This window comes from Cervus canadensis, chromosome 1, assembly GCF_019320065.1.
Source record: "Cervus canadensis isolate Bull #8, Minnesota chromosome 1, ASM1932006v1, whole genome shotgun sequence".
In the NCBI taxonomy this organism is placed as follows: domain Eukaryota; kingdom Metazoa; phylum Chordata; class Mammalia; order Artiodactyla; family Cervidae; genus Cervus; species Cervus canadensis.
This window is the reverse complement of record NC_057386.1, coordinates 10623866-10636012: the sequence shown is the minus strand read 5'-3', so window position 1 is coordinate 10636012 and position 12147 is coordinate 10623866. Positions and strand designations below refer to the sequence as shown.

General features: G+C 47.5%; 1 protein-coding gene across 4 annotated transcripts in view; it reads right to left on the bottom strand.

Annotated features, from left to right (window-relative positions):
- The window catches only part of RNF213 (ring finger protein 213), a 132155-nt gene that overhangs the window by 95667 nt on the left and 24341 nt on the right, over window positions 1–12147 (bottom strand). For 3 of the 4 annotated variants that reach the window (XM_043462756.1, XM_043462747.1, XM_043462765.1), the window contains 8 exons: window positions 9080–9601; window positions 8686–8808; window positions 7922–8091; window positions 7222–7380; window positions 6690–6889; window positions 5604–5887; window positions 4457–4713; window positions 2949–3146 (listed from right to left, as the gene is read on the bottom strand). In XM_043462756.1, coding sequence (XP_043318691.1) covers window positions 2949–3146; window positions 4457–4713; window positions 5604–5887; window positions 6690–6889; window positions 7222–7380; window positions 7922–8091; window positions 8686–8808; window positions 9080–9601 — 1913 coding nt within the window. The remainder of the gene's footprint in view (window positions 1–2948; window positions 3147–4456; window positions 4714–5603; window positions 5888–6689; window positions 6890–7221; window positions 7381–7921; window positions 8092–8685; window positions 8809–9079; window positions 9602–12147) is intronic. The other variant, XM_043462770.1, reaches the window with a different exon arrangement.

The following is a 12147-nucleotide window of genomic DNA, read 5'->3' as shown; positions in this document are numbered from 1 at the left end:
CCGGCAATCTTGATTCCAGCTTGTGCTTCTTCCAGCCCAGCGTTTCTCATGATGTATTCTGCATATAAGTTAAATAAGCAGGGTGACAATCTACAGCCTTGACATACTCCTTTCCCTATTTAGAACTAGTCTGTTGTTCCATATCCAGTTCTAACTGTTGCTTCCTGACCTGCATATAGGTTTCTCAAGAGGCTGGTCAGGTGGTCTGACATGCCCATTTCTTGAAGAATTTCCCACAGTTTATTGTGATCCACACAATCAAAGGCTTTGGCATAGTCAATAAAGCAGAAATAGATGTTTTTCTGGAACTCCCTTGCTTTTTCGATGATCCAGCGGATGTTGGCAATTTGATCTCTGGTTCCTCTGCCTTTTCTAAAACCAGCTTGAACATCTGGAAGTTCACAGTTCACGTACTGCTTGGAGAATTTTGAGCATTACTAGCTTGCATTACTACTAGCATTACATCACTTTACTAGCATGAGAGATGAGTGGTACATTAGCTCTCAAGAATTAATTTTTCCTCAGAAATAATGACGTTTGTACTCTTTGAGAAACATCATCACTTTTCCCCACCTCCCAGCCCTAGTAATCACCATTCAACTCTCTGCTCTTGTGAGTTTCACTTTTTCAGATTTCACATATGTGATATCATATCTATAGTATTTGCCTTTATCTCCTTTATCCCACTTAGCATAATACTCTCAAGGTCTATCCATGTTTTGCAAGTGGCAGGATTCCCTTGCTTTCGTGACTGAAAAATATTTCATCATGTATTCATATACATGTATGTGTATATATGTATATATACACATACATATATATGTATACACACATACACACCAGTTCCTCTTTATCCATTCATTTACTGACGGACGCTTAGGTTGTTTCCATATCTTGGCTATTGTGAATGATGCCGCAGTGAACATAGGGGTGCAGATATCTCTTTGAGATAATTATTTCATTTCCTTGGGAAATACACCCACAGGTAGGATTGCTGGATCATATGGTAAAAGTTCTTGGTTTAACTTTTGATGCCATTTTCCACTGTCAGTGTAACAATTTAAGAACTAAGCATGTTGATGCATGATGCCCTGGATGCTACATGAACCCAGTTCAGGGAAGGTCTTTAAATTACTCTGTTCTGTAACACTGCCTGGACACCCAAAAAGATGACAATGTGAAAGAAAATACTGTACAGCAGAGTGCCACAACTGACAGAGGTTACGAGAAACACGTGGATAAAGCTTCACTACATACTAAAGGCCGCTTTTGCCTGAAAGGCACAATATTTAAGACCAACGCTAATGTTTGTCATTTGCCAGCAAGACTGTCTAATTTGGCTTTAATTTCAAAAGATCTCAATAATAGTGAGGAAGCAATAATTTAATTTAGCTTGCTCACTATTTCAATCCCTAAAATCCTATAGGCTAGATCCTATTGGATTGGGGAGAGCAGATGAGACTTGGAATAGCTTCTTTGACAAAAGACAAAGTAAATGGGAGATGGTATCTGTGCTTTGTAATAACTGCTAATATTAATTTTTGACTGAATTTGTATTTTTTATTTAATTTTTGTACTTAAATTTGATTTACCATTTTTCTTTTACAGACTGTGCTTTCTGTGTCTTCTCTAAAATCTTTGCTTACCTCAAAATGATACTTCACTGCATACCTACAGAGTGCAAAGCCACTGGTCTTTTTCAATTCCACTTTCAGGAATTTATCTTGAGGAAATAACTGGACACGGAAAACTACAAGAAGTGCATCAAAACATGCTTACAAAGCAAATGTGCAGAAACAATCCAAGTGTCCAGGAACAGAGAACTAGCTAAATAAAATTTGCAACACTAAGCAGTCATTATAATAGGTGTGTGTTTACTGACAAAAATAAAATCATTCATACAATTGATACAATACACTGTTAAGTGAAAAAAGAAAGTTGGAAAACAGAATGAAACAAGATAAATGATCTATTATAGAGGCAGGGAGTGGGGAACAATTGGACAAAACCAGACAAAAGGCACAAATTTCCAGACATAGATAAGTGCTAGTGATGTAACATATAACATGATAAATATAATTAACAGTACAGTGGACTGAACTGAACTGACAGTGGATTATACATAAAAGTTGTTAGGAGAGTAAATCCAAAGAGTTCTCATCAAAAAGGAAACATTTTTGTCTGTTTCTTTAATTTTGCACCTATGGACGATAGATGTTCACTAAACTTCAGTTCAGTTCAGTTCAGTCGCTCAGTTGTGTCCGACTATTTGCAACCCCATGAATTGCAGCACGCCAGGCCTCCCTGTCCATCACCAACTCCCGAAGTTTACTCAAACTCATGTCCATAGAGTCGGTGATGCCATCCAGCCATCTCATCCTCTGTCGTCCCCTTCTCCTCCTGCCCCCAATCCCTCCCAGCATCAGGGTCTTTTCCAAGGAGTCAACTCTTCGCATGAGGTGGCCAAAGTACTGGAGTTTCAGTTTCAGCATCAGTCCTTCCAATGAACACCCAGGACTGCTCTCCTTTAGGATGGACTCTCTAAACTTATTGGTCATCATTTCATGATGTAAGTCAAATCATTATGCTATACTTCTTAAACAGTGCTGTACCTCAATTATATCTCAATAAAACTGTAAGAAAAATAAATAATCTATCTTTTGTGGTTTATTTTTAAATATATAAAGCACCCACATATCCACATTTGGACACAACCCTGCAAATACATAGGCCAAAGTGTATGATTATCTCTGTGGTTGCAGGCCATTTTTGTAGCTTTCCATTTCTTGCATGTTCAAAACTTTTTAAGGAAGTAATTTTAAAGGAAGCAATATATTACTTCCATCACTAGAAGGAGAGGTAAGTGGACACTGGAAGTCCACTGGAGATCTTGGAAGCACAGTTATGATTCTAAAATTTACATACACAAGTGCAGGTCCAAAACTTACTGATCTGGTCTTGCTTCCCGAAACTCCGAGAAGGAGATGCCTTCAAGGGCTGCCCAGGTGTCCTCAGACTGCACAGCTGAGCCCGGGGCTGGCGGGGACAGGTCCATGCAGTGGTGCAGCACAGGCAGAGCACACACCCAGAGGTCAACCTTTTTGCCCATGCACATTCGGCACAGGTTTACCAAGGACACTCGCCAGCTAGAAAGGGAACAGAAACAGACATCAGTTCAGGATGGCCAATGTGAGGCCCACCTGGGGGTCTGACATCCATTAGGGAAGGGACAGCTCCTCGCACAGAGCAGGAGAACACTCTGGGTATCTGACCAGGGAGAAACCTCAGGGCCCACTGGGCACCCAAAAGTGTCAGGCACTGAACAGGCCCTCTTGCAGCCCCAGAGCAAACTCCCAAGGGCATCCTTCCATTCTCTATGACAGTGGGAGAGACAGAGGTTCAGAGAGGCTTGTGATATACAAAAGGTCCCTGGTGTCAGAGCTGGGGCTTGAACACAGGTCATCTGGCAACAGTAAATCTAAATACGAAGCAACTTTTTGCATGTAAGTGGGGAGCCTATAAATAATACATGCCATGTTCCTTACAAACACATGTACATTTGCCAGCATTTCTTTTCTCTTTCAAAATTTTATTAAATCCTGTACAGGATTTAACTGGATATTTAAAATTTGTAAAACCAGGAGGCAAGTGTCCGTTAAGACTGGCTGCTCAGAGAAGGCTACCCAATATTATTCTTGAGTTCAATTCAAACAGCTACAGAAAAAAGACCTGGGGATCATCAGAGTGTTCTGGGGAGGCGCCTCCACCCAGTGAAATATAAGTGCCTTCGGGACAGGCCGCAGCCTCCACACTACCAGTGCTCCCAGCCTAAAGCAATGGGCACAGCAGTGGCTCCTAAACTGGGAACGACAGTGGCCGAGGCCACAGTGAGGGCATCCACAGTGCTTCCACAAACATCCTCGAGTCCAGCTTCATTGTCTTACTATGACCCAGCCCCCCAAACACAGGCCCACGGGGTTAAGACATGATACATCTTGCATGTGTTCATGCTTAGGCGCTTCATTTGTGTCCAACTCTGCTACTGTATAAACTGTAGCTCACCAGGCTCCTCTGTCCATGGGATTCTCTAGGCATGAATACTGGAGTGGGCGGCCATGCCTTCCTCCAAGGGATCTTCCAGACCCAGGGATCAAACCCATATCACCTGCATTAGCAGGCAGATTCTTTACCACTGCACCACAGGGGAAGCCCATGATATACCTCAAAGCGTCTCAAAAGCAAGTATTCAATAGAATATGTAATAAAATGAAAAACAGTACATAGACTAGAAAAAGGCTAGACTGATAAACACTGAAATGACAATAGTGAGTGGTAAAATTATGGGTCATTTTTTTCTTGTATGTTTTCATCCATTCTATGACAAGCTCTTATTTTTATAATCAGATAAAACCCATTAGAGAGCTAGGAAATCTTTACACACACACACACACACTACCTCTGAGATGCTTCAAAGATGTGTTTCAGGTCCCGGCAAAAGGCATCTGGTGATGTGGCCTCTGAGTGAAGGAGGTGACAGAGTGAGGCCAGGTCTTTTTCCACTAAGAGGAAGTTGAATTTTTCCACTAAGAAAAGGACAATCATGCCCATTCCCAATTTACTCTTCACTGGGCAGTCCTCAGGCAGACGGTCCCCACTGGTTTCCAGAAATGGTGCCATTTTCTTTGTCAAGCACTCCCATAGGTGCTTCCTCACCTGGTCCCCAGAGAAAAGGAAAACACATAACCATGGCGTTGAACCCACCAGAGGTGTCAGGACCTGCCCATCACTGAACTTAGTTTCCTGTGAGCTGGGTAGGGCCTGAGGAATGAGGGGCAGGGAAATCTTTGGGGAGCAGTCGCCCTCTACCTGCCTCCCCACTAAACCCTGAGTGTCCCCTTGCCCTGGGACTTTGGGAGGTACCACCAGTGGTACATCCAGAGGCCTCAGCATGCTGGAGAGGATCTCAGGTTGGGGTCCTGAGCCTTATAAGAGTTCACTAGTCATCTCAGATGTGGCTCCAGGTCTGTCTCAAAAATGCTTAAGCCATACGACACAGTAGCTGGAGATGACATGGAGGAGGATGCCAGTCTTCTTGTCGTGGAGGGAAAGGGCAGGTGAGGAGGTGGGACCAGGTACTGGAGGGAAAGGGTGGGACCAGTAATGGAGGTGGGTCTAGAGGAGTTGAAACTGAAAGTGTGAGTCCCTCAGTTGTGTCCTAGTCTTTGCGACCCCATGGACTGTAGCCTGCCAAGCTCCTCTGTTCATGGGATTTTCTTGGCAAGAAAACTGGAGTGGGTTGTCATTCCCTTCTCCAGGGGATCTTCCCAACCCCAGGATTGAACCCAGGTCTCCTGCATTGCAGGCAGATTCTTTACCATCTGAGCCTCCAGGGAAGCCCTGGTGAGGACATGGGAGGAGTCAAAAAATGAGGAGGACAAAGAATTCCCTAGAGGTGGCGCTAGGAAACAAGAGGCTGAAATAGCCTGCCCCCATCCACCTGTTCACTGAGTCTTGGAGTCATCTGGCCACTAGATGGTGAGGTGATGCTGAATGCCCAGGAGACAGAAAAGGGAGATGTTGCTGACACCCCTGAGATCTGGTACCTTCTTCTCTTCATACTGTAGAGCACTCCATGGCTGTTCTTCTCCTTCATAGATCATGGGCACACGAATGACATCATAGAACTGCTGGAACTGGATGAAAAAGTTCTTTAAATTGATGGCATTCCAGGTTTCAAGAATGCTGAAGATGCGGTCCAGCATGACTGCAGCTGAGATCTGCTTCCCTATCACCACATTTTTCCTCGTACCATCTGTTATATGATCCATCCATTTCTGAAATGTCCCAGGGGGCTTCATACAAATTATATCATCGTACTGATGCCAGTCTAAGAGTAAAGAGAACATTATACTTAGGGGCATCGGAACCCACTAGACCTGAACACTCCACCCTGGAAGGTTGATCTTGACCAGAAGAAGCAAGATGAAGGAGTCAAAGAAGGGAATGAAGGAGCCAAAGAAGGGATGAAAGACAGGAAAATTACAGAATGTGGGAAATAGAAGGCAGCCAGCACTCACTCCATCCAGGTACCCAGCCGCAGATGAGCAACATGGGGCCTGACCCCAGAGGTAGCACAGATGTTTAGGACAAGTAACCTAGACACCCCTCAAGTACCCTTAAGTACTTGAAACATGCTTTTGTTGAACCAGATGGCTCAGCATACTTGGTACGTGAGTTCCTTAGAAAATTACCACATGAATGCACCCCCAAAAAACAAATAAACAAAATAAATTACCTGGTCTTGGTGACAGACTGGTCCATCTCTCTCAAAAGCTGACAGATCAATCTTTTTAAATAAGAACTTTAATATTAGGTAGGCTTTATCTAATAGTAGCTCAGATGGTAAAGAATCACTGCTGCCTCTCCATGCCCCAGTCCTCTCACTTCTCAGCAGATCCACCCTCTCTTCTTTCCCTTAGAAAAAATCCACTACCCTGTTTACTCTTGTGAGTGCTTAAGTTACACTGATCAGAAACATGCTGCCAAGCTCAGGCTTAGAAAACATAAAGCCAGGAGGTATGGCAGGGCCAATGGCAAGCAAAGAACACCCACAGAGGACAAGGAAAGCCTTTGTTCCAGAGAGGAACATCCAGCCTCAGAGGCTGATCGATCAAGAGTCTTCGGCTTACCTGCAGAGTCCAGAAGGGAAGATTTCACCCGCAGACAGCGGTTCACATGCTCGCCTTTCTTTGACGGTTCTTTGTAGATGAACTCATACTCAGGGCTCCTGCCTCTGCAGATGACGTACTTGTAAGGAATGGGTTTATTCACGTGCTGCTTGGAAATGGTGGTGCTGCCTTCAATGAGGGACCCGTTCTCATGTAAGTCTCTGTGAATAAACAGGAGAGCAGCTGGATGTGTGAAAATCCTCTCCCAGAAATGCTCATTCTTCTCAAACACAACGTGGAGTGCAGACCTAATGCTGTAAATCTATGCTGAGAGAGAGTATGCTTCTAGAACAAGGCTCGCTTCCACACGGAGACAGAAAGACGACCAAGATGAAGTATGACAAAGAACTGCATTATAGGGAAGAGTTTTTTGAAATATTTATCTTCCAAAAGTTCTAAGAATTAATCAACTTGATCAGAATTATGATTTCAATATATTTCAAAGACTGGACATTCTGTACATTTCCTTATGGGCCAACTGGGATATACTCACTTGCTGTAGTGCATTTCACAAACATTATGATTCCATGCAGGCTTCCCGAATTCTTTTCCACCCCTGACATATACTTTGTGTTGATCAGGGTTGAATCCAAAATGTTTAGAAATGATTGCATGGAAGTATACCATGATTCCTTCCGTGGAGCTCAGCAGGCTGGGGGAAAGTCACAGAAGGAAACACTGATTAGATCTGGTCTCTCTACCCCCTGCCCATACACATACACAAGCATACATGTGCACACACGATCTTGTTTCTGGGCGTGCACTAACACACACCCCAGCAAAGTGCAAAAGAACCCACACTTCAGATAGACTGCCCACCATGTGGGTCCCCTTGGCTCTCCCTCTACTGTGGAGGAGGACAGTGGGCACAGGCTGGGGTGATCTCTGCCCAGCTCCAAAGACCTGGGGGTGGTGGGAGGGGGTGACTGAGTACTCTGGGGCATGACTGCCTCTCTCCTGACTTCTGTAAGGTCCACGCTGCTCAGGTCCCCAGAGACCATGTGATGGCGCATTTCAACCAGTCAAGGAATTGGGACAGGTGCCCCTCCCTGCCTACCTCCTGAGCGTTGCCTTTTGCCCTGAGAGTCAACAAACAGGCAGCCTGGGAATCTCCTCTGGGGTGGCGTGGCCCTTCCCAGCCCCAGTGCTGGGTGGGGGCCCGGCCTCTGCCTCCCTGAGCCAGTTGCACCCACCTCTCCTTAGCTCGCTGTGTGCTCTGGTTCCTTTGCTCCTTCTCATTTTTCACAGGGGCGGCATTATTTCCGTTATTCCCCTCTGGCTTCTTCAGGTTCTTTGGCTTGGCTTTCTCATTTTCACCTGTTTTCCCTCCAGGAACAGCCGTCTGGTCCTTGGTTGCAATTTCCTGGAACAGGCACCCAAACCCCAACCTTTAGACCAGGCTCCATGCTTGCCACATACACGGGACGCTTGTCATAGTCACGAGACTGGTCACATCCCTTCCCTGCTCAGAACCTTCAAACGGTTTCTGGTCCACCCACCACAGGCTCCAAGGACTCCTGTCCCAACATCGTTAACCCCAGCCTCTCTTCCCTTCACCTGCTCTTGGAAGAAGCAGCTTTCCCGCTGCCCCCTAAACAAGCCCACCACACTCTCCCTTGCGGCCTTTGCATGTCCCCAGATAGGCACGTGGCTTGCCTGTCACTCTTTCAGTTCTCCTTGGAGAGGTCCTGACTGGCACCCACTTCAGTCCCTTGCCCTATTTCTCTCCAGGGCACTTCGCACAGTCTGGCTTTGCATGTCTTTCTCCCCACTGGAATGTGAGCTCCGAAAGGCAGGAACTGGTCTCATTCATGGCTATACCCCCAGCACCTAACACAATTCACCAAATGACTAAGCCGTGGAAGGAACGGGACTAAAAGGAGCAGCCCATGGGATGGACAGCAAGGATGGGGAGGGTGTCCTGGAGAGGCGACCAGGCAGGCACGAGACGCTTTACCTGACGGTGGTCTCGGGAAGCTGGGATGCTTGTGGGCAGCTCTTTCGTTTCCTCAGTCTTATCTTTAACATCTTTCTCAGCTCCTTCCACTGAACCAGCTGGCTCAGCTGCAGCATCACTTGCCTGGAAGAAATAAAGTCCCCAAACATCAGGGCCAAAATGACAAAGTGCACAGGGAAACTTGGACTCAGTGGCATGAGGGTCAGGCTCTTCCACCAGCCCAGGAACAGGGGTCAGCGGCTCAGGGTAGAGGCATAGCCCCTCCCAGAGCCCCCCTCCCAGGAAGCAAGTCCCAGTGTATGCCCTTCAGACAGTGAGGTGTTGTCAGATCCGCACTGCACAGCAAGGTGCTGAGACCAGGCAGGCCAACCCTGGCATCACTCCCCTAACTCACCCCAGAGGCAGGAGCCCTGGCCAGCAGCCCGGTGGTCTGCAGCTCTTTCCTGGACTTGGAGGTGTCCGCCTTGGGCTCAGGCAGCAGGAGCTCCTGGGCAGTATCCTTCTCCCTAGGAGAGCCTTCGCTGGCAGAAGTGGGGAGATCTTCACCCTTGGAGGGGCTCAAGGACTGATGGTCATTCCCTTCTGGGAGGGCTCCTCCCAGAGTCTGGTCCTGAGGTGCTGGGCTGCTCAGAGACTCGGTGCCCGTGGCTGCTTCTGCCTCTCCTGCAGCCTCGCCTTGCAGAGGGTGGCCCATAGCCTCCAGTGGTATTTTGCCCACACTTGGAGGCTGGCCTGGCTCGTGAGAGGGACTACCCTGCTGAGCTGGGCTTTGGCATGGAGCTGTGTCCTGGAGCCCAGAGTTTGCAAGCGAACTCAGACTACAGGGCTCCAATGAGGAGGCAGAAAAGGAATCCAGCTCTGCAGATGTGGAAGTATTCTTCGAATTCCTTTTCTTCCTTTTACTCCTGCTACGCCGCTAAACAGAAAAAGAGACACTCATTTCATTTTGTTTCTCAGGTTTTCTATACTCTCACCAAAGGTTTCCTCCAATTTCCTTTCAATTTCTGAAGTACATCAGCATAGCCCAACCCAACCACCTTACAACTGCTAAATCTGCCATTCCTCTCTCTTGGAAAGAAGGAAACTGAGCACGAAGTGAACGGGGGTGGTAAACAGAGTTGAGGGACAAGTGGGGAGCAGTGATGGTCACACACTTTGCTTTGCCCAATCCAAGCTGAGACCCTCATGTGGAACACCTTCCAATGGGAGGGCCTTGTAAAGACGGCTTTCATATGTTAGAAAGTATGCACAGGCCCCGGCATGTTACACTCTTATATGGTATGTATTACATACAAAATAGAGATGGAAAAATGAGCAGAAATCTAAGCTGTTCCTTCCTGCTCTTGCACTGGCACATTATGCTTCTGCCTGCAGATCCTCACTCAAAGGCAAGAATCCTCAGCTTCGGAATCAGACGAGCTTGTAGAAGCAGTTGTGGCAGGCCCCTGCGAGGACCCCGAAGGGCTGAATGTCCTGCATGCAAGGCAATCTTGGTCTGCAGCAAAATATTGATTAGGTCCTTAAGTGCCAGTAACCTGTGATCCTCCCTGCCACTGAAGCCCAGTGTGGGCCTAGGGCTTGGCATCTTGCCCCTTGCCTGGGCTGAGTCCTCGGGAGAGGGAGATGGAAGACCTTGGGCTTTATCTGCACATGGGGTGGGACATCTTGTTCTGGGTCAGCTTCCACATTTTCTCTAAGAAACCTGACCAAACTTCCAGCCCATCTGCTTGAAACAAGCAGCACAATACACAGGCTGTCCTGAATGGCAATCTCCCAGTCTGACATCAATACCAGCTAACACTGTGGTAGAGAGAAGGAAGGTCATTCAAGGCGGTCACGTCCCCAACTTCCAGGGCATATAGATCTCTGAAGATTTTGCCAACATACTGATGGTGATTCAGCGCATCTGGGGGACCTCAGGTCCTGCATTTCCATGCTGCTGCTGCCAGTCCAGGCTTGCTCTGTGAGCACTACCACCAAGCAGTTCCCCACTCCAGGCACCAGCATCTCCATTAGCTTTCCTGGTGGTCCTGAAGTCTCACTGGGAACCACAGATCAGACCAGCAGGAAGCCTGACGTGGTTGTCCTGAAGTCTCACTGGGAACCACAGATCAGACCAGCAGGAAGCCTGACGTGGTTGTCCTGAAGTCTCACTGGGAACCACAGATCAGACCAGCAGGAAGCTGTATGCAGACCCCACAGCCCCAAGCCCTTTGCAGATTCTCTTCCTTTTCGAAGGCAAGGCTGGCTTAAATTAAGTCGCTTATGCTGATCTACCAAAAGGAACCTGGAACTCTGTCCTAAGCACAAGGAACAAGAAAGTAAGACGAGTTCCTCCCCCATAAAACTGATGGTTTACTGGGAGAGAAAGACTAAAACCAGATGGTTTTAGCTTGTTAGTAGGACTTAGAGGCTTACAGTGAAGAGGCTTAGGTTGAGTCTGAAAGTCACTGAGAGCCAAGAAGGCAGTTTCATCAATCAGCAAAGATTACTGGGACCTGTGCATCTGAATGTGGCCAAAGCCACAGGCCACCTTCTAGGCTGACCTGCCCACCCAGAATCAAAGCTCATGCTTGGCTGGAAGACCCCACATGACTGGCCCTCACTGTCCGTCAACCTCATCCCACCCTAGTCCTGCCCTGGCCTCCAGCATCAATCCTGATTTTTACTATCTGTACTTTAGGATGTTTCGGCATTTGGGGGGACCTTGCTCATCCTGGAGAGACTGCCCCTCCCAGGGTTACTAATACCCAGAGAGAGGTGGTGACTCTCCACAAGCACATCTTTCATCTGCCAATCAACCAACACGGAGCTCCTCCCGCCACCCACCGCCCACCTCCTTTATCAAACGCTCCCTCCACGCCAACATTTCCAGCTCCAAATCACCACAGGGCCAAGTACAGGACATCTAGACCACCCTACCGCCCAGAGTCCACCAAGAGCATTCACACTAGCCAATTCTGAACCTCCTCAAACCTGCCTGCCCTGCCCCACAAGGCAGACTCGGGGCCACTTTCTCCCCTTGCTCCTTCCATCTCCCCTGCGGCCCTTCAGACATGGCCCCTCCTCCTGGGAGTTGTGAGGAACACTGACCTCCCATGTCATCACTAGGCACAGAATCAGGGAGCCTCAGGCTTCCAGTTCCCTCTTTCACCAGACACCTCCTTCACTTTTCACTTTGTCCTCTGCCCCATACCCCTCGACAGACCACCTGGACACTCCCAGTAGGAAAGCAAACGTATGTAGCCCTGCACTTGCTTTATTTTGTTCCTGAGAAACCGTCAACTAAACATGCCTTTTATTTTTTCTTCCCTCCAGGAAGGAAGTCTCTGTTTTCTTCACTGCTGCATCCACAGTGTCTAGAACAATCCCTGAGCCCCGGTAGGTGCCTAAATGCTTCTATCTCATTATATAAATTCCTCAGAAAGTCCCGTGTCTCCCTGCAGCACCAACATGTTCCCT